The sequence below is a fragment of the Notolepis coatsorum genome, assembly GCF_963971535.1.
Source record: "Notolepis coatsorum genome assembly, chromosome: 4".
In the NCBI taxonomy this organism is placed as follows: Eukaryota; Metazoa; Chordata; class Actinopteri; order Aulopiformes; family Paralepididae; genus Notolepis; species Notolepis coatsorum.
Genome location: NC_140168.1, coordinates 189,591,032 through 189,617,794, shown reverse-complemented (window position 1 = coordinate 189,617,794; position 26,763 = coordinate 189,591,032). Strand labels below are relative to the sequence as shown.

At 45.6% G+C, this 26,763-nt stretch overlaps 1 protein-coding gene across 1 annotated transcript; it reads right to left on the bottom strand.

The window, feature by feature from the left end:
• Window positions 1-282: 282 nt before the first annotated feature.
• On the bottom strand, window positions 283-10,291 carry LOC311226782 (dynein regulatory complex protein 1-like; the record flags this gene model as incomplete). The annotated part of the gene is given in 5 exon segments (XM_084312188.1): window positions 283-507; window positions 3,081-3,404; window positions 9,394-9,973; window positions 9,975-10,180; window positions 10,184-10,291. Coding segments are annotated over 5 exon segments (1,443 nt in total).
• Window positions 10,292-26,763: the final 16,472 nt, after the last annotated feature.

Genomic DNA, 26,763 nt, shown 5'->3' with positions numbered 1-26,763 from the left:
ATAATAATAATAATAATAATAATAATAATAATAATAATAATAATAATATTAATAATAATAATAATAATAATAATGATAAATAAATAAGTAAGTGCAAAACAGGACAGAACAGTGAGACAAAAATAAGACAGTAAAGTGCAGTGGTAGGGGACATGGAAACAGTGCAGCACAGTTCAAGTCCAGAGGTCCAGCCCTAGCAGCTCGCCATAGAGGGGGGGGGGGGGGGGCAGGGGGACACCTGACTCATTTACCAGGCGAGCTGCTGAGGGGAAGAAGCTGAGTCTATGGCCTCCACTGGTGTTTGTATTTCATCAAAAACTTGGCCAGCTTGTACACATCCTCCTCGCTCTTAACTCCCATGGCAGGGAAGATGGAGTCCAACTTCATGAGGGACTGCTTGTCCTTCTCGAGGGGAGACAGCAGCTTCAGGAGTTTACTCTCTATCAGGAAGCCCGCCTCGTCACAGAGCAACTCCAGCAGTTTCTGAACCGGGGCCTGTTTCTGAGGCTGGATGGGGCCAGAGCGCTCCATGAAGGCCATGCAAGGACGCTCCCAGACCAAACCTAGCTGCTGCTCATAGCAGTGGCGGCCGGTGGGTACTTCGCCACTAGGGGCGCTATACCAAACATTTTGCAAACATGTACAGTACAGTACCACGCAACAGACTCATGGCAAGACGTGAGCGATTCGACTCACGCTCACGGCAATGAATCGGCTCTTATGAACGAGTCGCTCAGCTGTTACTACAACAACACACAACCAGTCAAATAAAGTATAGTCTAGACTCTAATTCACAACTTGAAACACAATATATAAATAGAAAAGTTAGAAACAAAACTCGCCCGTCTCCAAACACAGGCAGATCTCTCCCTCTCTCCTTCTCTCTCTCACACACAGCGCGACGTGGAATCGATTCGTTACACAATCAGACCTATTATATACCAAGAATAACTTCAGTATGAGTACAGGGCTGTACACATATTTTGCATATTGTTAAACGAGCCAAGGCTAGCTATTAAACTATCGATATGAATTGAAAATCTGGGACCCTGATGTAAACAAGACAAACGTCTTTCTCTGGTCTGCATCCCCTTAACAATTGTGTGTATTGAGCCGTACTGTATTGTACCCATTCTGCAATCTGTTAATAAAGTTCTCATTCATTCATTCATTCAAACATAGACGATATTGAACAAGCCATAATCCACGTATTTTCAATCCGAGAGAGCTGCAGTAGTTAAATCAATGAGCCATCGACATAGTCAGTGTGGTGGTAACGTTATTATTGCATCCAAGATTGATACACGGCTGGCTAGGCAGTTGGTAGTCATAGTCTTGTGTTATAAAATAAATAAACAATCAGCAATGTCTTGCTTCATGAATGGCCAGCAGTAGCCTAACAGTACTGCTGCTCCTAAAAAAAACTATTTACAAACGTTAACGTTAACCACAGAGAGAGAGAGAGAGAGAGAGAGAGAGAGAGAGAGAGAGAGAGAGAGAGAGAGAGAGAGAGAGAGAGAGAGAGAGAGACTCACTGTTTAGTTGAAACGTCCAGGGCAGGAGAGCTTGGTAAACGTGTATAATCCACTGATGATGTATTCCAGACCACTGTCCACTGTAGTCTGTCTCCAGACTGCATCCGCCATATAGCTTGTTAGCCAAGTGTTAGCTCGTTAGCACAACACAAGTACATTCCTTTGTCCATTTCCGCTCGAACAGACTGCAAACTACCTGGCGTTCTATCGCCATGCTCTAAGACAAACTCTAACCTTAACCAACTTTGAAAGAGTGCCTAAGCTTAACAGTCTAAAGAACTTGCAGTCACGGCACGCTCGTCTAAGACAAACAGCTGCCTGCATCATTCTCACAACAACACAACTATCTCCACCGACCAACCTAGGAATAACCTAGAATTGGAACATTAGAAATTGGATTCGGCCAATCAGAGATCGTCTCTGTGAAATTCTGCTACGGAAAAAAATACTGGCGTCGGCCAATCAGAGAGCGTCTCCGCGAAATGCGGCTACAGATATTCTTGACGCTACTGGCTAGACCGCTTCAAATCGCGCCCGGATTCCAACATAATAGTCATATTTCAACGCACAACGCGTTATGGATTGATTGGCTGTGACGGATACAGCGATCAAACTGTGACGCGCACTCAGAGCGCTATCGCGTATAGCCCGGGCCGAGAAATACGAAAAAATAAAAAAAACGTGATGTCACTTCCTGCTCTGGAAAACGAGTGTTTTTTAATTGCGATAATAACGTTATATTGTGCATTGGAAATACAAACATACTTAAAATGAGTAAATATTATTCATTTTAAAGGGGAACTCCACTTTTTTTGGAAATTAGCTTATTTAACATCTTCCCTGGAGTTAGACAAGAAGATGCATACCTTTTTTGTCTCTGTGCGTGCATTTTAGCTTTGGGAATAGACGCTCCGTTAGCATAGCTTAGCTTCATCACTGGAAGTGAGGCAGGACAGTAGCCTTACAGTGCCTTACAGTGTATTGCAAGGTCTGACATTGACCAAACTTGATATGCATGACCTTGGTGGGCTCTAGGTCAACTCCTGAAAAGGGGGTCAATGTCAGACCTTGCAATCAAAAGTTAGGGGGCGCACTGAAATTATGGCAAGGGTTATTAGCCCCCTAACTTTTGATTGCAAAGTCTGACATTGACCCCCTTTTCAGGAGTTGACCTAGAGCCCACCAAGGTCATGCATATCAAGTTTGGTCAATGTCAGACCTTGCAATACACTGTAAGGCACTGTAAGGCTACTGTCCTGCCTCACTTCCAGTGATGAAGCTAAGCTATGCTAACGGAGCGTCTATTCCCAAAGCTAAAATGCACGCACAGAGACAAAAAAGGTATGCATCTTCTTGTCTAACTCCAGGGAAGATGTTAAATAAGCTAATTTCCAAAAAAAGTGGAGTTCCCCTTTAAACATGTTTATATTATTTATAGGGCTATAAAACTAAAAACTAAAAACTTATTTTTCTTGTTCTCTCATATAACCAGGGTAGTTCCTGAGGGGGGGCGGCACCCGAGCGCCCCTAGTGGCGAGCCGCCACTGGCTCATAGATGAGCTGGGCCTTCCTCTGCAGCTGCTTCACCTCTTCCTTGCTCATGAGCCACACCTCCTCGAAGCTCTTGGCGTAGATGACCGCAAAGTGTCTGGTCTTCTTCTGGGTGTGTTTGTATTGCTGATTGGCACGCTTGTAGTCCTCAGACATGTCATGGACTTCCTCTTTAGAATGCTTCTTCTGGCTGGAATCCTTCTTCAGGTTGTCCAGCACATCTTGCAATCTGTTGATCCTCCTCTTCTGTTTGGAACTGATGATGGAGTTCTCCTCCTCTCTCTTCTGCAGTACATATTTGTTGTACTCCAACTGCTCCTGGGTCAGATCAAATCAAATCAAATCAAATTTATTTATAAGGCCCGACAACACACGTTAATATCCCCATGGGCCGTACAGGTCTTCTTTAAACAAGTCAAGAAGAAAACATAACAATAAGTCAAGAACAGAACAAGAACACCATAAGGTCCAAAAAATGTAAGATAAATGCAAATAAATGAAAGAATGCAAGCACTCCCAGACATACCCCACGCGAAGGTAAGGAAAAACTCACTAAAACCTAACAATAGGGAAAAATGCTCCACAGGCAGTGTGGAGGAGAGAAACCTTAGAAGGGCCATTCAAGGGGGGATCTCCCTTCTTAGATGTCGGTGATAGTAGTGTTGCAGACTAACAGTTGGTAAGCATGCACTCAAGTGTGTAGTGAAACACAGATGAGTGCATGCAATAGCAACTGAACATTTTGAAAGATTAAAGATAGAGCTAATAGCGATAGCAACTGAACATTTTGAAAGATTGAAGATAGAGCTGATAGCGGATCTATTTGAGGCACAGGGGCGGCGCAAAGAGGGTCACGTCCTCCCCGTCTTAGTCACGGGACATTCAACACTCCGGTCATTGCTCAGGGACAGCCGGAGACAGGGAGATAGGGGGCGGCGCAGAGAGTGTCGCGAACTCCCCGACATCATCGCGGGACGTCCGGCACTCCGGTCACCACTACGAGACCTCCGGAGAGAGGGGGGCACGCAGAGGGGGTCGCAACCTCCCGGCCTTCATCACGGGACGTCCGACACTCCGGTCAGCACTCCAGGACAGCAACTCACAGGGGGACAGGGAGACGGGACAGGCATTAGACAGCTCATGTTATTGTAGTGGGCAGACATAGCAATAGATACAAGTGGTAAGCATATATGTGACTCGACGTGACCAAACCCGATTTGATCCGGTGAGAAACAAGTGCCAGAAAAGGAACAATTGTCTTGCTCTTCAGAAAATCGAAAAAAATCGAAATCTGTTTTTTTTTACATCTTTGAAATGTCAATAATGTGTTCTCTTATTTGCTCTTATTTTCAAACTTAAATACAACTTGTAAATGAGGTAATTATTGTTATATAGTTCGACAGTATTGTCTCTCAATACTGTGGAAAAACTACAGGTGAGGGGATTTACGTGTGGGTCTGTCAGCTTAACAGGTACTTAAGAGGTGTTGAAACACACACAGCCAAACGCTCTCCTTTCTTAGCAGGGAGAAGAACAATGTTTATACACTTTATCTTAATGTTATAAGTTATAGCAACGCAACAAACGCAGTGTCCTGTCCATATAAAAAAGATTAAAAAAAAACGCGAGTCCGCGGGTGTATTGTCATTAAATTAAACAACATTAAAACACATTTAGAATGTCACGAATTTGATGAGCGAACGAATTTACTTCGAGTGAATTTATTGCAACCTAATGGTATAAGAAGTAAATTCATTCAATAGGGAAACTCAAAGAAAATAACAAACAAGTTATTATTATTATAGGACGCGTTGGTTGTTGTTGTAGACGAACGCGCGCTGGCAATTCATTTGATGACAAGACAAACGTCTTTCTGGGTCTGCATCCCCTTAACAATTGTGTGTATTGAGCTGTACTGTATTATTGCAACTTGGCTTGAATCCGCAGCAATAAGCCAGATAAACAAAATTGTATTAACGCGCCTCGTTAAATCCTCCGCCGTTTCCTCTCTCTCAGTGCTCCACTGTCCGGCTGGCTGCTCTGCCTGTCTGTCTGGCTACTCTGATCCAATCACATTCAGCGTTTCTCCCCCCCACCCACAGTCTGCGAATCAGAGCAGAGTAGGGCGGGTTTTCACGGAATGGAAAGTCTCTTTGCTTGTGAAGAGTGGCAGAAACCTTTCACTACCACACTACAGAAGGTTAACCCTTTCACTGCCACACTACAGAAGGTTAACTTGATTGATTGATTGAAAACTTTATTAACAGATTGCAGAATGGGTACAATACAGTACAGCTCAATACACACAATTGTTAAGGGGATGCAGACCAGAGAAAGACTTTCATCTTGTTTACATCAGGATCCCCCATTTTCAATTCATCATAGAAAATAATGTTATGAATGCCCGAAAACATTTGTGATGTCACAGTATGATGTCATAATCAAACATTCTAGAACATTTGTGTATCTATTCAACAATTCTCTCACAGCTACAGAAGGTTAACCCGTTCACTGCCACACTACAGAAGGTTAACCTTTAAATCTAAACATCTAAATGCTTATTGATGTAGCCTTTCCTTCAGCCAATACCTTGACCCCCAACATTACATGGCTTATGTGAGGCTTCCAACAAACCTTTCACTACCACACTACAGAAGGTTAACCCTTTCACTGCCACACTACAGAAGGTTAACTTGATTGATTGATTGAAAACTTTATTAACAGATTGCAGAATGGGTACAATACAGTACAGCTCAATACACACAATTGTTAAGGGGATGCAGACCAGAGAAAGACTTTCATCTTGTTTACATCAGGATCCCCCATTTTCAATTCATCATAGAAAATAATGTTATGAATGCCCGAAAACATTTGTGATGTCACAGTATGATGTCATAATCAAACATTCTAGAACATTTGTGTATCTATTCAACAATTATCTCACAGCTACAGAAGGTTAACCCTTTCACTGCCACACTACAGAAGGTTAACCTTTAAATCTAAACATCTAAATGCTTATTGATGTAGCCTTTCCTTCAGCCAATACCTTGACCCCCAACATTACATGGCTTATGTGAGGCTTCCAACAAACCTTTCACTACCACACTACAGACGGTTAACCCTTTCACTACCACACTACAGAAGGTTAACCTTTCCTTATAATACATTTACATTTAGTAATTTAGCTTTTAGACTTACAAGGCAAATACTTCAACTGCCACAACAACTTGCCACAAGACAGAGTCATTGCCATAACAAAAGAGCCTGATGCAAGGTGTTAATGTCCCCAGAGAGAGGGGGGCCATGGAATACAATGCATTCTGGGTAGGGTTGTAGTTGATTAAATCACAGGTGTGAACCTCTCCACAAGTTCGAAGACCATTCATCTCTGAATGCGTTTACTGATATCTCCATGATTCATAGGATGTAGCTTGAAAAATATCCCACCAAAATGTTCAAGTGATGGCTTATTTTTAAGGTATGAATCTGTACTTTCACAATATGTAAAAAAAAAAATGAAGATCCCTCAACATGACCCTGAAGTCCATACCTGGTCACATATGTGAATGGAGTAGATATATGAAGTAAGCATATTATGTGAATAGAATAGAAGTACTTAACCCAGCAATGAAACCGCGTTGACTGTTAATCTGTTAACAGTCTGTTAATACTGTTAATCAGTTGACAGGACCACGGACAGACGACGGTAAATAACTGATCCAAGGCCTCGGTGGTGCATGTAGAGCAGTCACTGCAATCTTGGCCAAGACCCCGAGGCATCCATCACCTTAGTCAGCGCTAGGAGACGGGCACTCAGAGAGATGGGGGAGGGAAGGGGGTGAGGGGGGGGAATGGGGGAGGGAGGGGGGGGAAAGGGGGGGGGAGGAGTTAGAGAGTTCCCATGTTTGTGGTGCTGCAAAAGAGTAAACATGTAGTACCCTGTAGTGCCATGTAGTACCATGTAGTACCCTGTAGTGCCATGTAGTACCTTGTAGTGCCATGTAGTACCATGTAGTACCCTGTAGTGCCATGTAGTACCCTTTAGTGCCATGTAGTACCATGTAGTACCCTGTAGTACCATGTAGTGCCATGTAGTACCCTGTAGTGCCATGTAGTACCATGTAGTACCATGTAGTACCCTGTAGTGCCATGTAGTGCCATGTAGTACCATGTAGTACCCTGTAGTGCCATGTAGTACCATGTAGTACCCTGTAGTGCCATGTAGTACCCTGTACCCTAACTAAACTAGATAGATTAATCTAAAGGTCAGTCCCCGACCAGATGAGATCAGGGTAGGTTGAAGGAGAGAGAGAAAAGATGAGTCTTAAGCAGGGATTTAAAAGCTTCGACAGAGCAGGCGCCCCTGATGACGGCAGGTAATTTGTTCCACAGGTAGGGAGCGCGGTAGACAAAGGCTCTGTGGCCGGCCGATTTCTTTTTAACCCTAGGGATCGATAGAAGCCCCTCATTTTGAGAGCGCAGAGCACGAGCGGGCGAGTATCGGGAGATGAGATCGGATAGATAGAGCGGTGCAAGCCCATTTAAAATTTTGTAGGTGAGGAGTAGCACTTTAAAGACAGATCGGGCTTGGATAGGAAGCCAGTGTAGGACGGACAAAACTGGTGTGATGTGATCAAATTTTCTAGTTCTAGTTAGTATCCGTGCAGCCGCATTTTGAACGAGTTGAAGATTTTTGATGCTTGAATTAGGTAGGCCTGAAAAAAGTGCATTACAGTAGTCCAGACGTGATGAGACAAAAGCATGAATCAGGGTTTCAACATCAGCCAGAGTTAAAATGGGGCGAATTTTTGCGATATTACGAAGATGGAAGAATGCAATTTTGATGACATTTTTTATATGTGCATTAAATGAGAGGGAGGAATAAAAAATGACTCAGAGGTTTTTTATGGTGGAGCTCTGGGATACATGACAGGTATCAAAGTTGAGGGAGATGTCCTGAAACAGGCCTCTGTGGTTTGGTGGGCCAACAATTAACATCTCAGTTTTATCTGCATTAAGGAGTAGAAAGTTTTGCGACATCCATTTTTTGACGGCAAGCAAGCAGGCCTCAAGGTTTTGTAGTTGGGAGGAATCATTTGGCTTAATAGGTATATATAGTTGGGTGTCATCAGCGTAAAAATGAAAGTTTATGCCAAATTTGCGTATGATATCGCCGAGGGGTAGCATGTAAATCGAAAATAGCAAAGGGCCCAGGACAGAGCCTTGTGGGACACCACATTGCACTGGGAGGGTCTCAGATGTTAAATCATTATAGACCACGCATTGTGTTCTATCAGTTAAATAGGATTTAAACCAAGCTAGTGCGAGACCCTGAATGCCAACATGATTCTCAAGCCGACCTAGAAGAATCGAGTGATCGATAGTGTCAAAGGCTGCACTGAGATCAAGCAATAAGAGCACAGAAGTGAGGTTTGAGTCAAGAGAGAGCAGTAAGTCATTTGTGACTTTGGTAACCGCCGTTTCGGTGGAGTGTAAGGCTCTAAAGCCAGATTGAAATGATTCATTAAGATTAGGGATGCTCGATATTGGCTTTTTTACCGATACCGATATTACGATATAGTCCAACTCTTAATTTCGATACCGATACCGATACCGATATCAACCGATACCGATATATGCAGGGTTTCCCCCCAAAAAAACTGAATAGTTTCAGGTAATTAATAATTTCACTGGATGCATTCAAAAGGCTTTCTAAATGTAAGCATTATCTGTGCAAAATATGATAATTAAAAAAGTTAAAATTAACATTACATATCTCTTGTTGTTGAATTAAACCAACATGCATACTTTTGACAATAAATAAAATAAGAATTGGTTCTTACTTGCTTGCCTGGGTAAATAAAGGTTAAATAAATGTAAAAAAAAAAAAAAAAAAAAAAAAAAATCCGATACCGATATTTTCCGATATCACATTTTACTGCCGATATCGGCCGATAATATCGGTCGGCCGATAATATCGGACATCCCTAATTAAGATTATTGTTTGATAAATGGTCAGTAGGTTGCGTTGCGACGATCCGTTCTAACACTTTGGATAGGAACGGAAAATTGGAGATAGGTCTGTAATTTTTCAAGATTAGAGGGTCGAGGTTCGGTTTTTTAAGTAGTGGTTTAATGACGGCTTATTTAAAGGCCAGAGGCACCACGCCAGTAGACAAGGAGGTGTTGAAGATAATGAGTAGGGCAGGGCCTAGAGTTGGGAAGAGTTTTTTAATGAGAGTTGCTGGAAGAGGGTCAAACAGACAGGTTGAGGGTTTAGCCGCGCCAACCAGTTTAGAGAGGGCACTAAGCTCAGCTGATGGAAGGCCTTTGTCTGCTGCAGGTCTTGCTGAATTTCCTGAACTTCAGTGTCCAGTTCCAGCTTGTCCTCATTGTACTTATCTGTATACGTTGCTCTCAGCTCTTGAAGCAGAACCTCATATCCCTCCACCTTCTTCATCCTATCTTTCAGGTTGTACAGCTCCTTGTCCCGGTGCTTGGTCATGTGCTGCTCCCATTTCGACCTGTTCCCAGTCAGGAGCATCTTGCGTTCTTGCTCATAGCCATTCTCAATCTGGTCCAGCTCCTCCCTGTAGGTCTTCATCAGGGTATTGATCTGCTCCTCCATCCTCTCAAGCATCAGGTTCACCTCGTCCGACTGTTTCCTCAGGTCCTTCACATAGTGGCCATCACTAATCTTCAGCTCCTGCTGGAGGTCATTGATGAGTTTGTTCTTGTTCTCGAGAATCTGAGCACACAGCTGCTGCTGGCTGTTCAGAGCCTCCCACCGCTCCTGAAGAAGCACCTTCTGCTGAGCCACGGCCCACTTCCTGGTAACCTCCTCAAACTGCTCCAGGCTGGACTCTGCCTCGTTCTCTAGCTTCTCGAGCCTCCTGCATCTCTGCCCTTCTCTGGGACGCTTTGGCATCAGCTGCTATCTGGATGTTGCTTACCAACACTGTCCCACCACTATGCAAGTCGATCATTCTCCTTTCACTTTGTTCCACTTGTTGCTGGCTTTTCCTCACCTTCTCTTTGGTCTCCTTCTTCTCACCAGCGTCATCTCCCCGTTCTTGTCTTTGCTTGGCTTCATTTCATGCATGTTTGAGGCGACAAGCAGCAATTCTCTCCTGTGAACTTTCAGAGTCCAGAGAGGGTTCAGCCGCTTCTTCTGGATCCTCATTAGAGTCGCCACCTTGACTCATGTTTGGTGAAAACAGAAAGATGGTCTGGAAAGTAAAACTAAACCAAATACAACATTCAGGTTTCACATACAAAACCACAAAACAAAAAAAATCCATTTTGATTTTGTAGATAATATAAAATAAAAATAGAATAAAAAGATACAGAAAGACACTTGTTCATTCAGTAAGAATCAAATGGATTAAAACATATATGAAAATAAATAACTAATTTCAATGTATAAAATGAGATTGGACTAGAGGGGATTGAGCAATGCTACATCAAAGCCCTTGTGCCTAGACCGCTGTCATTAAAAGAGCTGGGAACATTTTGTGAAATTAGCTTATTTGACATCTTCCCTGGCGTTGGACAAGAAGATGCATACCTTTTTCGTCTCTCTGCATGCTTTGGGCTTAGGGAACGCCTGGACCGTTAGCCTAGCTTAACTTCATCACTGGAAGTGGGGCAGACATCTAGCCTAGTTCACTACAGTCAGGAAATATACTCCAAATACAACTCCCAAACGTTCCTGTAAACATGTTGTGACCTGTGTGTTTACCCCGTCTCCCAGTCACACAAGTCACACGAGTCTCCCAGTCACATGAGTCTCGTGTGACTGGGAGACTTGTGTGACTTGGAGACTTGTGTGACTTGTGTGACTTGGAGACTTGTGTGACTTGTGTGACTTGTGTGACTTGGACTTGTGTGACTTGTGTGACTTGTGTGACTTGGAGACTTGTGTGACTTGGAGACTTGTGTGACTTGTGTGACTTGGAGACTTGTGTGACTTGTGTGACTTGTGTGACTTGGACTTGTGTGACTTGTGTGACTTGGAGACTTGTGTGACTCGTGTGACTTGGAGACTTGGACTTGTGTGACTTGTGTGACTTGGAGACTTGTGTGACTTGGAGACTTGTGTGACTCATGTGACTTGGAGACTTGTGTGACTGGGAGACTTGTGTGACTTGGAGACTTGTGTGACTCATGTGACTTGGAGACTTGGACTTGTGTGACTTGTGTGACTTGGAGACTTGTGTGACTTGGAGACTTGTGTGACTCATGTGACTTGGAGACTTGTGTGACTGGGAGACTTGTGTGACTTGGAGACTTGTGTGACTCGTGTGACTCGTGTGACATGGACTTGTGTGACTTGTGTGACTTGGAGACTTGTGTTACTCGTGTGACTTGGAGACTTGGACTTGTGTGACTTGTGTGACTTGGAGACTTGTGTGACTTGGAGACTTGTGTGACTCATGTGACTTGGAGACTTGTGTGACTGGGAGACTTGTGTGACTTGGAGACTTGTGTGACTCGTGTGACTTGGAGACTTGGGCTTGTGTGACTTGGATACTTGTGTGACTTGTGTGACTTGGAGACTTGGGCTTGTGTGGTAAATACACAGGTCACAACATGTTTAGGAGAACGTTTGGGAGTTGTATTTTGATTGTATTTGGAGTATATTTCCTGACTGTAGTGAACTAGGTTAGATGTCTGCCCCACTTCCAGTGATGAAGTTAAGCTAGGCTAACTGTCCAGGCGTTCCCTAAGCCCAATGCATGCAGAGAGACGAAAAAGGTATGTATCTTCTTATAACTCCAGGGAAGATGTCAAATAAGCTAATTTCACAAAATGTTGGAGTTTTCCTTTAAATGCTTCAAAAATGCAATGTGTGCGGACTAATTAGGAGGCGGCTGTTACAAAGGGTCAGATTAAACCGAATATATATATTTATTACTTGAGATATATTGTATAGTATTTGTATATCGTCTGATATCCCTTGTATATTCTTTGTACATATACACGGAATATCCCTTTACCTAGTACAGGCCAGACCATAATATTCGTTCTCCTATTGGACAGCGACCCCCCTAGGCGCCACGGCCATACCCCCAATGTCTAGTTCAAAGTCACCGCTAAGACGTATAAATACGTTGCAGGTGGATACAGCAGTTAGTTACACCAATACGTTGAAGCCTTCACCACGATACAACGTGCTGTGAAGTGGGCCCGTTTTGCCCCAAAATAGAGCCTTGAGACCGCGTGCGAATTGATAGCTGAAGTGTCAGAGTTTAACGCTGTATCGTCGAGTTCGACCTATTCTATTATTAAGTATTAGTCTATTATGTATAGTGTATCGTGCGGCTACCGTTCTACAGTGACCAGCATTACCAACGTTTCATCGTACCGAGCTAGTGTGCTTATCCAGGCTGGGCGGCCTAACCTTGTGCCGCCATCCGAGGAGCCCTAGACGAGAACCGTGTGGATATGTACACTGGATAACCTACACCGACGACTACAGACAGAAATAAGGCTGGTACTATAGATTATTCACTTTACGTATAAATACGTTGCAGGTGGATACAGCAGTTAGTTACCCCAATAAGTTGAAGCCTTCACCACGATACAACGTGCTGTGAAGTGGGCCCGTTTTGCCCCAAAATAGAGCCTTGAGACTGCGTGCGAATTTATAGCTGAAGTGTCAGAGTTTAACGCTGTATCGTCGAGTTCGACCTATTCTATTATTAAGTATTAGTCTATTATGTATAGTGTATCGTGCGGCTACCGTTCTACAGTGACCAGCATTACCAACGTTTCATCGTACCGAGCTAGTGTGCTTATCCAGGCTGGGCGGCCTAACCTTGTGCCGCCATCCGAGGAGCCCTAGACGAGAACCGTGTGGATATGTACACTGGATAACCTACACCGACGACTACAGAGCCCTTTTCGGCTGGATTATATTGCTTTGGTCCTGTGGCTGGTTTAGGACGGTATGGGAATGGCTTGTAAGGAGAGATCATTATGAGTACCGTAAATTCTCATTTCAGCCCTTTGAAGATGAATGGTGAGGTGGTGCTGTGGTCAGTTGTACAGTTCCCAAATGGTGGGACAGCAGTAGTTCTAGAGAGCTGGTTTAATGCTAAAGACCAGACTGTGTTATGGCCCCCTAAACACATAAAGCTCACAAAAGCCCTTCGAGATGGACTGCAACCAGATGATAAATGGATCACCTATAAGGATGTACGTGAGCTTACTACGTGTGGTGAGTATTTCGTGCAACACATACACAAAAAGTGAGGACGCAAATTGTGACGATGCACATATGATAAGAGGTACATATATTTTTTCGTTAAACACTGGACTGCAGATATGTTAATTGTCATTTTCTCTCTGCTCTTTCCAGAGACCCATGATGAGGCCAAAAAACGAGAGACCAAGTACACCTCAACTATGTGTCCAACCTCTGAAATTGAATCTGAGGACGAAGGAGATCTCCACCAGAAAAGAAGATCCAGGTACAGTGTTCACTTTGTTAAAGGGACAACTCTCCCTAGGGTGTTGTAAATAATGGCACTGCTGTTGTAGTTGCAAGTAGTGCTAAAAGGATAACACACAGTGGCCTGAGGGCCTATGTATTCAGACTTTAGCCTTGACTAATAAACGTAGTATCATAACTACATTTATTACATGTGTGTATATATATACTTTTTTTTAGGCCAAATCAGCAGTATGTGCACTCGGACTCTGATGACTCGAGTGGCGACGCCAAAAGAAAACGTTTTGCCAAAGCACCTGATGTGGGTTTCCCAGGTATTGATGCAATGCATTTATTTTATATAGGCACTTTGGAAATTATCACTGCTACAGTTAATAATAATAATAATAATAATAATAATAATAATAATAATAATAATAATAATAATAATAATAATAATAATAATAATAATAATAATAATAATAATAATAATAAACAGTTAAACAAATTAGTCTGACCATGTACCGACAAATTGAGCATTTTAATTTGATTGGACTTCTGCATTTCTTGCAGTTATTCTATAGTTGGCCCAAAATATATACATTGTGAATAACATGCCAACTAAAATATGTTGTAGGACAGACTCCAAAATCGAGCCGGTCTCGTAAGGCGCTAAGATCCGGCAACCCTCCAGTTGTTGGCCAAGAGCCTACAATGAATGATATGTTGCTATGAATGTTAAAATGCCAACTAGATGACTGTTTAAACATGATTTGTAGCATCTTCAATTCTCACCCTGGCTTACCTTTTTTAGATTCTTTGGATGGTGGCATGATCTACAGCTATTTAGATTCGTTGCAGACTCCTGATCCAAATAACAGTAAGTGAACCCATATCTGTGTTCTTGTGAGGAGCTTGCTGGCAGGTCGCTGGCATCATGCATGCAACAGAATACATGTTTACAATGTGCATGCCAGCCCACTACAAAAATTCAAAGCCTTCACAACTTGCAAGCAATGTCACAATAAAAATGTGTAGTTGTACATAATGCTTTTGAAGTACCTTGTATCTTCATTTACCTATATCTAAGTTCAGTGATCGTATAGTTTTCTATTACCCTTCTCCGGCATTTGTTTGGTATTTTAGATGTTCGGTTCAATTAAAAGGAGGCGGACGAGGTGGTCAAATCAACAGGCTGCGGTGTTTATTAATAAACCACAGCTTAGGAATCAAAACAAGTACATCGTCTCTTTGGTTCAATCTAATCGTCTCTTTGATGTGGCAGTTTGGTCCATGCTCGGATCAGCTAGGCCCAATCAGAGTTTTCTTCTCCGGTGCTGGGGTTGTTGTCTCTTGGTTCCCATGCCAACACGAGTCTTCTCTTAGTGGTTTGCTGGTCGTTTCCTCGGCGGTCAGGCAGGGAGTGCTTGATTTAGTCTCGGCGGAGTCTGCTATGAGCCTCGGCTCTGTCATCTGGTGTTAATGGCTCTGAGTCTCCAGTCCCCCTCTGTCGGTGGAGGTTTTCAGCGCTCCAGGTCTGTCTCTCAGTCCCCAGGTTCCCTTCTGGTCTCCTCGCTCACGTCACCGGGTGTGTGTTTCTCTCCAGGTCCCTTCTGGTGTGTGTCTGTGTCTCAGGCTCGGCTCTCGAGTCCTGTGTGGCTCGCCTCCCCGGATCCTCTCCGGGTCTGTCCCCGGGTGTGTCTGTCCTTGTCCGTCGCCATCAGCCCTTTTTATCAGAGAGAGAGAGAGAGAGAGAGAGAGAGAGAGAGAGAGAGAGAGAGAGAGAGACCTTCCCTGCCTGCCTAGTCACGTCACTCCCACAATCTGGCTTCCTTATTTGGACAAATTCCTTGTAGCCGGAATTTGTCTGTCGTGACACATCCTCTTGGGTCTTGCATCAACATGTTACACTTATTCTGCTGACACAACCGTTCACCATAGAATCTTGCCGGGCTGTTTAATCATTGATTAGTTTAATGCGTGCCATATCTTCATGCTTCTTGTGACAAAATGTTTACATAGTGTAACTAGGAGCCTTTAATAGAATACTTTGTTTCTTGATTAATCATTTGACCAATACTGTATAGTTTTACCTTCTAGTATTAAGAGTTTTTATTCTTTATTGTGACTAAGTTTATACAATGTAGCCTATTGGGTTCATTATTTTACATTTAGAATTAGCAAATCAACTCATTTTATTTGAACCCAAACACATGGACACTTTCCTTTATAATACTAATGGTAGCCTTGGCTGAAAACAGTTGTTAGTCATTTCACCACATGTTATTTGATTTTCATATTTGTAGGACGATTTACTAGTCTCCATGAAACACCACATTTTGCAAATGGTCTAACCCTTTCCCTCTGATATTTACCCATCAACTGCATTTCTTATTGTTCTTCCGTTTCTGACTTGCTAAACCTTGATGCATTGAACACTTGGTCTCACTTGGGTGCTGCTGACTCATCTATCTTCAGTCTGAAAGGCTCTGTTTACAGTCCGTTTTACTCGGTCTCCTGACCATCTGCCATGTCGTAACCTGAAATTCCTTACTTATGACCTTTTGATCTCAACTGTTATTCTCAGTTGGTTCCTGTTTCAACGATACACTAAAATACCAACTCCTTTCCTGATTACCTCAATATAGTCTTGAGGGGTCATTGATTATCTTAAAGGTCAGCCATCTGGTCTGGGGAGTCACTGTCTACCCTCTTTCAACCTAGGGCCACAGAAATAACTCACATGGTGTTCAAATCACCCTGTCTATCAAATCAACTTCTCTATCTAATCATTACCTTGTACATTTCAGTTGCTATGTTCATGTTTTCATTTAGAAATATACGACAATCCACCCTTAGGGGGTTTAATAACCCACTATACAGCACTAGTATTCTAAATTAAGCATGTTAAAATCATATTCATAATTTTTGCTAATATTTTTCAAAATTCCCAAAAAATTCAAAATTGACCCAAATCGAACTACCAAACCCCTTTCCATCTGTACAGTTACAAAATCATCATTTCACCTACCTTTTCCTCCTTTCACAGTTATACACATTATCAGTTATAAATACGACTTCCAGTCTAGGTCCGTGTCTTTATACAAAAAGAATCATCGTACCATTCTCAGCTTATTTCAATTATGACTATCCATTATCCGTGTAATTAGCTTCAATGTCTATTTTGTGTAATGGACTCTGCAAGAAAAGATTAATACATCACACCACTAAAAGATTAACACTCTAAACATTTGAGGGAAATTCAAACAAGCAACATAAATCATTTCTTCTCCTTGAAAAGACCACTGAGGCCTCAATTACCTCCCTGTCAGTTATTGTCCCTATTTCAACCTCCTGAGGCCTTTACTGCTAACTCGTTTTTGACCGTTTTGTTTCTTCTTGTTGTATTTTTGTGCTAACCACCGCCTCTTCTTTGTTGTATGCAGGTCTCGGTACTGCTCTGATTCTCCACAGAAGGAAACGATTTTTCCTCTGTCCTTTTTGCATTTTGGATTATTATTTACAAACACACAATAGATTGGAAACTTTTATTTTCGCAGATACATCTCTACTGTTCTGCATTCTGACAATACACTTTTCTCCAAATTATTTATCTATGTATTTCACAGCTTCTTACGTTAGCATTCAATCAAATCACCTTTGTCTCATTTCTTTTTGTGCTGTACTGTTTTACTAGATCAAATGTCTCAAGTTCAACACAACTACCACTTCCACCCTTGAAAGTGGAATAACCATTATTTCACTATCAATACCTTGTTTCCAGACAGCTCCTCGGTCCGGACAGTCAGCTCCAGACGAGGCCAATCACCAACAGAACCTATGTGCATGGTCAACAAACCACAGTCCCTTTAAACACACATCACACACACTCCGCCAGCTTTCAACAAGCCGGTGCAGAGTCTCCCATAAGTCAATCATCAAATTCACATGTCTGCACCCTACATGAACACTATTTTGGCCAATTTGCGACCAAAAACCTACAGAGCTTTCTATAGACAGAGAAATATGTTTCCCCAACACTTACCATATCCCAAAATGTGACACAACCCCCCAGATTCTACATCTGGACTTTTAATGAGCGGAAAACAAACCATGAACCAGCTCCCGTCCATTCTCAGTTTCCAGCTCATTATATCAGACTTCCTACCAGTCTCGCTGTGTCACCACCACCTGCTATCCCTGACCGGCGAGAGATCCCCCCCCCCCAGCCAGCCAGTTCCTATAAAAATTAGAGTATCAAACAAAAACAAACAAATTAACAAACAAATTGTGAGTGCCTACATGCTACACTCCCATCAAACAGAATTCAATCATCATCTAGAGGCATAAATACCCCCGCAAAAACTAAGACAGCAAAATTAAAAATCCAAAAAGAAATAAAATAAGTAATGAAATAATAATATTGTTGTGTTTTTTTTTTTTTTTTTTTTTTTTTTCTCCCTGACCACCCTTTGATCAAGTATGTAATCACTACTATAAATAGTCCTTTGTTTCTAACTCTGTCTAATATTAAATGTTCCATTGTTCCTGTCTAAAACCATCAATTTTGTTAGTTTGATTAGCCCATGCAATATTCAGTTACGTCATCCCTCTATAGCCCCAACTTACCCTGGTTAGTCTTCCAAACCATTTTAGTAACTCGCACACCTAATCAAACCTTATCTATGTATCCTCGTCTCTATCCTTATTCTAATCAGTCTCATTTTCCACTTTAATTTATCAATAACTCTATTTACTCGAGCACTCAAAAGGCTTTGTTTGTGCATTTCCGCTTCGCTCTTATTCAACCTATGACCTATGCAGACACCCCCTCTGAAAATGTCCCAACTCTCCACATTTCCAGCAACTCTGTTCTCTGATGGACTCTCGCTTTCTACTGGATTTTTGCTGAGCCCGCCACCCTTTGTCACATGACCGAGCAAAATGGCCAATCTCCCCACAATGCCAGCACTCAGCCGACGCCGGCCATCCCAGGGGTTCCAGTTTACCACGACTCCCGCAGTCTCTCGGCTGGCATCCCACAGTCCTCGCCAGGTCAACCCCTCTCCCGTCCTCTGGGCGCATGTCCTGTTGCCTGGAGGAGAGAGGGGCATACCTGTCCTTTTCTGCTGCCTCTCCTCGGGCCTTCTCTTGTTGGGAGGGGCCTGGAAACTCACCCCTCCTGCGGTTCTGTTCACCCTGTCGCGGCCCAGTTCCCTGTCCGGGCAACGGAGCACAGGGCACTCTTTGATCACGGCGGCCTAGGTCAGACGCCCGAAGCATGACCTCAATAGCTGTCGCTTCTAGTAGCGCAGCCTTTCTTGCCAGTTCTCGTTCCAATCTCTGAGTCTCGTGTGCGGCTTGACCGATCTCCAGCTGTGTCTTCATCAGATCTCGATGAACTGCCTCGTGTTGTTCGAACGCTGTCACAAACGCTCTCTGTTGTCTATAGGATGCTGCCTCTTCCCCCATCTCAGCACTGGCGGTTTGACTTCCCATCGCTGGGCCCCGCCTCTCATCTTGGCTTTGGTGCTGAGGGCAGGGTGGACATGGGAAACGGGTGGGCTGTAGAAACTGTTCGTGTATTATTCCATACCTGCTGTCGGTCTCAGTTCCAGCCCTCCGGCCAGAGTGGACTTCGTGGGACTGCCGTAACAACGCCGCTTTCCTCATTCTCTTTTTCTGTACCTTGGTTAAACTGCAGTCGCCTGCAATGGACACTCCAGCATGGATCGGTTCTGGTTGGAGTAACACCGTTATCACTGGTTCACTCCCCTGTATTGGAACCAAAGTCAACATTTCAAGTCCTTCTGTCGTACTGGTCACATGAGAGAAGTCCATCCTATTCCAATCAATCAGATTATCATCACTGGTAAAGTCTATCTGGGAAATGTCTGCAGAGGCTCTCGGCCTTCTCCCCCCAATGGCCTGATCACTAAGGCCCTTTTCCATATTGTTGTTGTTGTTATTCTATTGTTATTGCATCTAACGCTTCAGTTGTTCCTATCAATGTTCCACTAAGGTGAACTTCCTATGTTACTGTCATTCACTCCACTTTCAAACACTCCTGCAATCACCGTTTGAAAAAACAAGTTTCTCCGTCTTTCACTATTTCTACTTACTTGAGTTAAAACACTCACACTGTCAAATTTTTACTGTGCAGACAAGGATTGGGGTAATTCCAACACTCACCGGCGTTGGCTGTTATCCGCTCCACAAATCAAAGCATCCAAAGCAAATAGATATTCCATGCTGTATAGGCTCAGCAGTCGTCCGGGTAGGTAATCCAATGTGCAGGTCCACTCGTCCTCGCCCAGAACTCCTCGGATGAAAGCACCACGCGTGGTCTGCCCAGCCTGGTTAAGACTCTAGATAACGCGAGGAAACGATGGGGGTGCTGCTCACTTTAGAACTCTAACCGAACGATGCACCATACATAATAGACTATTATTAACTTAATAGAAATACGTCCCACTCGACGGTACAGTGCCAAACTATGACAATTCAGCTATGAATTTACACGAGGTCTCAATGCCTATTCTGGGGCCAAATAGGCCATACTGCACCACACGTGGGTCGTGGGTGAGGCTTCACGTCTGTTACTAGGTTGGAGGGTAAAGGACTAATGGACTAAAAGAAAGTTCTACTTTACTTGCGCCATATTTATATGCACGGTGAACAAATAGTACCATTCGTATTTCGGTAGCCGTATTCCTACGCGGAACCGGGGCTAGTTGGGACATGTTCGTTGGCACTATTGAACTTGACTCAAGGGGCTTGTCTGCTGGCGCCAGGTTCTTGTCCAATGAGAGAATGAACTATTATGGGCTGTAGTAGACTAAAGGGATATTCAGTGTATATGTACAAAGAATATACAAGGGATATCAAACGATATACAAATACTATTAAATATATATCCATAAATAAATATATATATTCGGTTTAATCTGATCCTTCACAACAGCCGTCCCCTAATTAGTCCCACCTAATTAGCTAAGCAGAGACAGATTAACCGCACTGTCTACCACTCAAGGTCCGCTGTAAGGGTCAGTCAACTCACAAAGTCGTGGGGTCATGGTCGTCATCGATAGTGTCTGGGAGTCTTGGCAGTTCTATTAGCCTCGCCATGGGTCGTGTGTAAGTCCGCCCTTGGACGAGCACTTCAGCTGCTCGGACCTTGCCATCGGCACCGGTGATCACTTTGCTTACGCGGCCAGCCGGCCACATAGCTCGGGGTAGTGACTGGTCGATAATCATGACGACTGTTCCTTCTGTCAAATTGTCTCTCTCTTTTACCCACTTCTGGCGGGTCTGTAGAGACGGTAGATAGTGGAGTAGGAAGCTATTCCAAAACTTGTCAGCCAGTACTTGACTGTACCTCCACATTCTTCGGCCGTTCGCTTCTTCAGGCCTGTACATTGTCTGGGGTAGCGCGGGGTCCAGCCGCCCCATCAAGAGTGTGTTGGGGGTGACTGGGTCGACATCTGCTACATCACTTGAGACGTAACCGAGGGGCTTGGAGTTCAATACTCCCTCGATCTCCGTGAGGACTGTCATTAGGACTTCTTCCGCCACAGTCTGGGCCCCAAGCACGGCGTACAGGGCTGTCTTTATGGAACGTACTTCTCGTTCCCAGGTTCCACCGAAGTGGGGTGCGTTCGGGGGATTAAACTGGAAGTCAATCTGGGATGGAGCGAGGTGGGTCTTAAGTTCTGGGCCCATAGCTTGGAAGCTCTCTCTCAGCTCTCTTTCTCCGCCTTTGAAGTTTGTCCCGTGATCAGACAACAATGTAGACGGTTTTCCTTTCCGCGATGTGAATCTTCGGAAGGCCATAAGGAATGAGTCTGTGCTCATGGTTGGAAGGAGTTCGATATGTATCGCTCTGCATTTGAATACAATACCCCACCGCTTCTCGGTTCCTCTTCCTTTCTTTATATACAACGGGCCAAAACAGTCCATGCCTGTGGAGTGAAAAGGCTTGTCGCCGAGTCGGAGGCGACAGGGAGGTAGGTCAGCCATCCGGGGTATGCTGGGCTGCGCGCGCCACTTTTGGCAGTCTAGACAGGTTCGCTGGAAGCGTCGCACTGCTTCTCTCCCTTGAAGTATCCAATAGCAACGTCTGATCTCCGCGAAGACTCTCTCTGCTCCTGCGTGGTGCACATCCTCGTCGTATTTCTTTATGATCAGCTCTGTGACCTTGTGTCGGCTGTTCAAGACTATCGGGTACTTAACGTCATCCGGTAGGTCGGGGGCTCTCCGCAGACGACCACCCACTCTGATGAGATTATGGGCGTCACTCTCGGGTGCCAGGTGGAGCAGTCTGCTGTCTGATGGGACGGGCTTTCCTCCCTGTAGACAGTCTAGCTCATCGGGGAACGAGTCTCTCTGGGCTTGTTGTAGTAGAAGAAGTTCTGCTTCTTCGTAGTCAGCTGCTGAAATGTCAGTGGTGGGCTGAATCTCTGGGTGGTGCCACAGGAATGTATTTAGCTGCGCACTCTGTAGGGTGAGGCAATCATCTATGTTGGGGTCTGTGGAGGCAACTGTGCTCAATCCACAGAACATAGGTTTCTTGTTTTCAGCCTCCTCTTTACACGCCTCCCGTGGGGTGGGCGTAGGCCACTCTTCTTCCGGGAGCTTGAGGAACTCTGGTCCGTCACTGTAGATGTTGTGACGGGTGAGGTCATCTAGGGACATTCCCCGGGTGATGACGTCAGCTGGGTTGTGTTTGGTGTCCACATACCGCCAGCTTGCTGCTTCTGTTAACTCTTGAATCTCTGTGACTCTGACTCCCACGAAGACCTTGTATCTGCATGAATCAGACTTGATCCATGTGAGTACTGTCGTAGAGTCTGACCACAAGATTGTTCTTTGCACCGGGATGGTGAGTTCACGTTGGATTAACGTGGCTAGATGCGCTCCTGCTAGGGCTGCGCAGAGCTCTAGACGCGGGATAGATTGTTGCTTTCATGGGGCTATTCTTGAGCGAGCCAGGATGAAAGCGGTGTGTATCTCTCCTCCCTTCTCTTGGGCACGCAAGTAGGCCACAGATCCATAGGCTACTTCGGAGGCGTCGCTGAAGACGTGTAGATCCATCTTGCATGTCTCTGGCCTCACTGTGGGTGGGAAGTAGCTGCGGCGTATGTTGACGCCTGGGAGTGAGCGGAGTTCCGTCTCCCACTCTCTCCATGTGGAGGCAAGGTGTGCGGGTATTGGGTCGTCCCAGCCCTGGTCCTTGTCCCATAGTGCTCGTACAATCATCTTTGCCCTGGTGGTGTAAGGTAGAATACATCCCAACGGGTCATATTGTCTGGCGAGTGTTCTGTACACACTCCGTCTGGTGGTCGGTATCGCCGTCGACCTTCCCTGCTCCGTGGTCAGGGGTTTGTGTCTATAGTGGAGCGAGTCTGTTTTGAAGCGCCAGACTAGTCCTAGTGTCATTTCTTGGGCTTCTCCTGGGATGGTCGCCATCCAGGTCTCGCTACTGGCTGCCTTGTCCGCGGGGGAGAGGCTGCGCAATACTTGCGGGTCGCTGCTGGCCCACTGCCTGAGATCAAAGCCGCCTTTGATCAGGGAGGCGCGTAGCTTGAGTAGGAGAGCCTCGGCTTCTTCTTGAGTCGAAACGCTTTGTAAACAGTTGTCCACGTAGAAACTGTTCTTCACACTGTGTCGGACCTCTTCATCTGCTGCTGGGTCCTCTGCGACGTGTTTCTGCAGTGCAAATGTAGCACAGCACGGGCTGCATGTGGTTCCGAAGGGGAGGACTTCCCATTGGTAGATAGCTGGGTGCTCATCTCCGATCCTCTCTCTCCATAGGAACCGCAGTAGGGGCTTATCCTCCTCCACTAGTCTCACCTGCAGGAACATCCCTTTGATATCCCCGCTGATAGCCACCTTGTCCTGGCGGAAGCGTAGTAGCACGCCTAGTAGAGAGGGGCCGAGTGTGGGGCCGGGCAAGAGCTCTTTATTCAGATTCTGGGATCCGATCTGGTAGCTGCAGTTAAACACAATGCGATCCTTGCCGTTGTGGTGGACCTTGTGGTGCGGCACGTACCATGATTCGGTCGTCTGATCGGCCTCTTTAATGTCAATCTTCATTACGTGTCTCGCTGTGATTAGCTTCTCAATCTCAGCGCGGTACACACTCTCTTGAGCAGGGTCTTTGGCTAGGCGCCGCTCTGTGTTCAATAGATACCGCTCCGTAGCTTCTTTCGTGGCGTGAAAGGTGGGCATTCCCTCTCGCCTCAGGAGTGGAGTTGCGTATCTCATCACTCCGCCGACTGTGACTCTCTTTGTCCCTTGCTCGAGGAGGTTTATGGCGTAAATGTCTTCTTTAGAACGAATGTCTTTCTTTTCGTTCTTAAAGGGCATTGTCTCTAGTGTCCATAGCCTCTCGACATGCTGCAGGAGAGTGGTGTCCTCTTCTGTCACTCTGGAGTGGAGGCAGCTAGTGGCTGCTGTTCGGTTGAGAGATTTAGCGAGGGGGCCTTGTAGTGTCCATCCTAGGTGGGTCTCGACTGCTGCAGGACAGCCTCTGGGTCCTGTATGGACCCGGTCTATCGGGACTATGAGGTCTGCATGGTCGGAGCCTATCAGCAGGGTCGGGGTGGCGCCGTCTATGAGCGGGATAGGTAGTTGACGCAGGTGCACATATTTATCCATCAGTTTGGCGATGGGGTAGGTGTACTGTGATAGTCCTATTTCTTGGCTGGTGAAAGCATTCTTTAGGCGGCACTCGGCTGCCATGTGACTGCGCGCACATCGGTAACAGCGCCTGTTGGACTTTATCCTTTGACTCACTTCTTCTGCATTCATCTTCTTGAACAGGTCACATTGTGACAGCCAGTGTTCCTTCTCGCAGTACGGGCACACCATCTTCCACTTCTCTTTTCTCGAGGGGGTACTGTGGTTCTTACTGCTCGGTACTGATTCTGATTGGTGCATGACAGTCACTGATCTTCTTCCATCGTTTACTCTCCTAGGTCCCTCTCTGGAGCTTGGTGTGCTCCGCACGAATGTATCCAAGCGTAGGCTGCTGACTTCTCTCGTCAGGAAGTCGGCTAAATCGAGGAGGGATGGTTCGGGACCGTTAGGATCACGGTGGTCTCTTTGCCGCCTAAAGCGCTCTTGTCTGGCGGGCGGCAGCTTCTCTAAAATCCTCTCGACGTTAGAGTTGGCGTATAGCTCGTGCATACCCTTTTCTCGTTGCGCTCCCAGCATCCCTACCAGGGACTGCACTTTTATAGACAGGTCGTCCAGTGAGCGATTGTCTGTTGCTGGGGGTAGGCGGTCAATATGCCTTATCTCTTGGATTACGTAATCCCATATACGTCCATATCTCTGGTCCAGCGCTGCTAGAGCCGCGGTGTATGGGGTCGTAGAGGTGGCATAGGCTAGCGCTATATTGTGCGCTCGGGGTACTTTCAGGTGCTTCAGTAATATTGCATACTTGTGGCGTTCGTCAACGACATCCACCATCATTGTCTCTAAGCACATCCGGAGCTCCGTGTACTGTGCTCGATTCTCATGGGTGAAGTCTGGAAACGTCGGTGTGCCAATGTATGACGCCGTGGATGGCTGGCACATCGGTGAGCGTTGGGAGAGAGGCCTCCTAGGCGAGTCTCCTCTTGCGCCTCTCTGTGGGCTGGTACCGGCAGGGTACCATGGCCCGCTGGTCCAGGTGCTGTTCCTCGGGGCTGGTCGTGCGTCATGCTCACCCGTGAATAGAGTCGGGGGTCTGTAGCGCAGCGCCGCGGGGGTATAGCCTGGGCTGTACTGGACCTCCTGGTCCGGTGGAGTACTGTGCTGTCGTCGGGCTTGGTTCTCCTCCTCTCCCTCTTCTTCTTCTGTCAGGTCCTCTAGATCCTGTAGTCGTTTATTTAGCCTCTCCGCAGTGTATGCTGCTCCTTCCTTGTAGCTGGGTCTCGCTTGGACCGGTCGGGGAAGGGGGTCTGCGGGGGGTATAGGCTCTCTCTGGTGGTCAAGTTCAGGGTCGCTTGGTCGGTTAGGGGATGCTGCCCTTGACTGTTGTCTCGACGAGGCCCTTGAACCCCTGGCGGAGGGAGAGGGTGTTGCCTTGGTGATCAGCTGCTCCATTAGCTGCGCTTGTAGTCTGTCGCGCTCGCCCTGTAGTCTGTCGCGCTCGGCTTCGCGCTGGATGAGAGCGATGTCGCGCTCTGCTTCTCTTTGGGCACCGTCAGCGGCGCGCTGGGTGTCGGACCGGTCTCTTGCCATATTCTCTTCCGTCTGAAGGCGTCTCATCTCCAGGCGTATGTGCTCTTCTTCGCTCCGTTGCTGTGTTTGGAGTCGATCGCGTTCACCCTGAAGTCGATCGCGTTCACCCTGGAGTCGATCGCGTTCGGTAGAGGCTGTCAGGCTGACGAGGAACGCCTGTGACAGCATCCTCTCCGCCTCGCTGGGGGAAGACGCTTGTAGAGGTGAGCCGCTCCTGGCTGTACTCGTTGGGGAGTCCTGGAGCTCTATCTCCTCGGCGCTCTCCTCATCTTGTTCCGTGCAGGGTTCCACCTCTGGAGGGTTGTCTTCCTCCCGGAGCTGGTCGGGGACTACTTCTTCGGTATTGGCGGGGGGTAAAGGCATGTCTGTTCCCTCCTGGTCCCCACCGTGAGCTTGGTCAGTTACATTAGAACCCACTAGGGCCTCTGTGGTCGGGGTAACCTGGTCGTTAAGGTCAGACATAATTTTACTTTCTACTTTTACCGCGTTTACCGTCTGTAGAAGGCTAGGTAGTTGACTGACAGCGTAATCCTCTAAGTACTGAGGTGTCTGTCGTCTGCGCCGCGGGCGTTCTACGTTAGGAGGACCGTTTCGTGGAGTGTTCATCATAGGCCATTTCAATATTAATAACACTATATTAATATTACACTAGTTACCCTCCGGCTCGAAGGACCAATTGTAACTGAGGGGTACAATTCCCTGACTGTATTGATAAGTATGGTATCATTAAACCACTACCGCTTGATGTACTTTAACTTCTGGCCATACAGTACACGATATCTAAGTATGATGAACACTTTCCCACATATGAAATCAGGTCCACACAAATATAACAGTCGAAGGTTTAATATAGCAAAAGGTATATACAACATTCACTTAATTACATTTATGATTTGAATGCACTTGTAAGGCAAATGAGTATTCGTAGGCAAATCAACACTGAATGTCCAATCTCTGGTTACGCAGGAAGCAAGTATACAACCTGGTTCTTTAGGGAACTATAGCGATGGT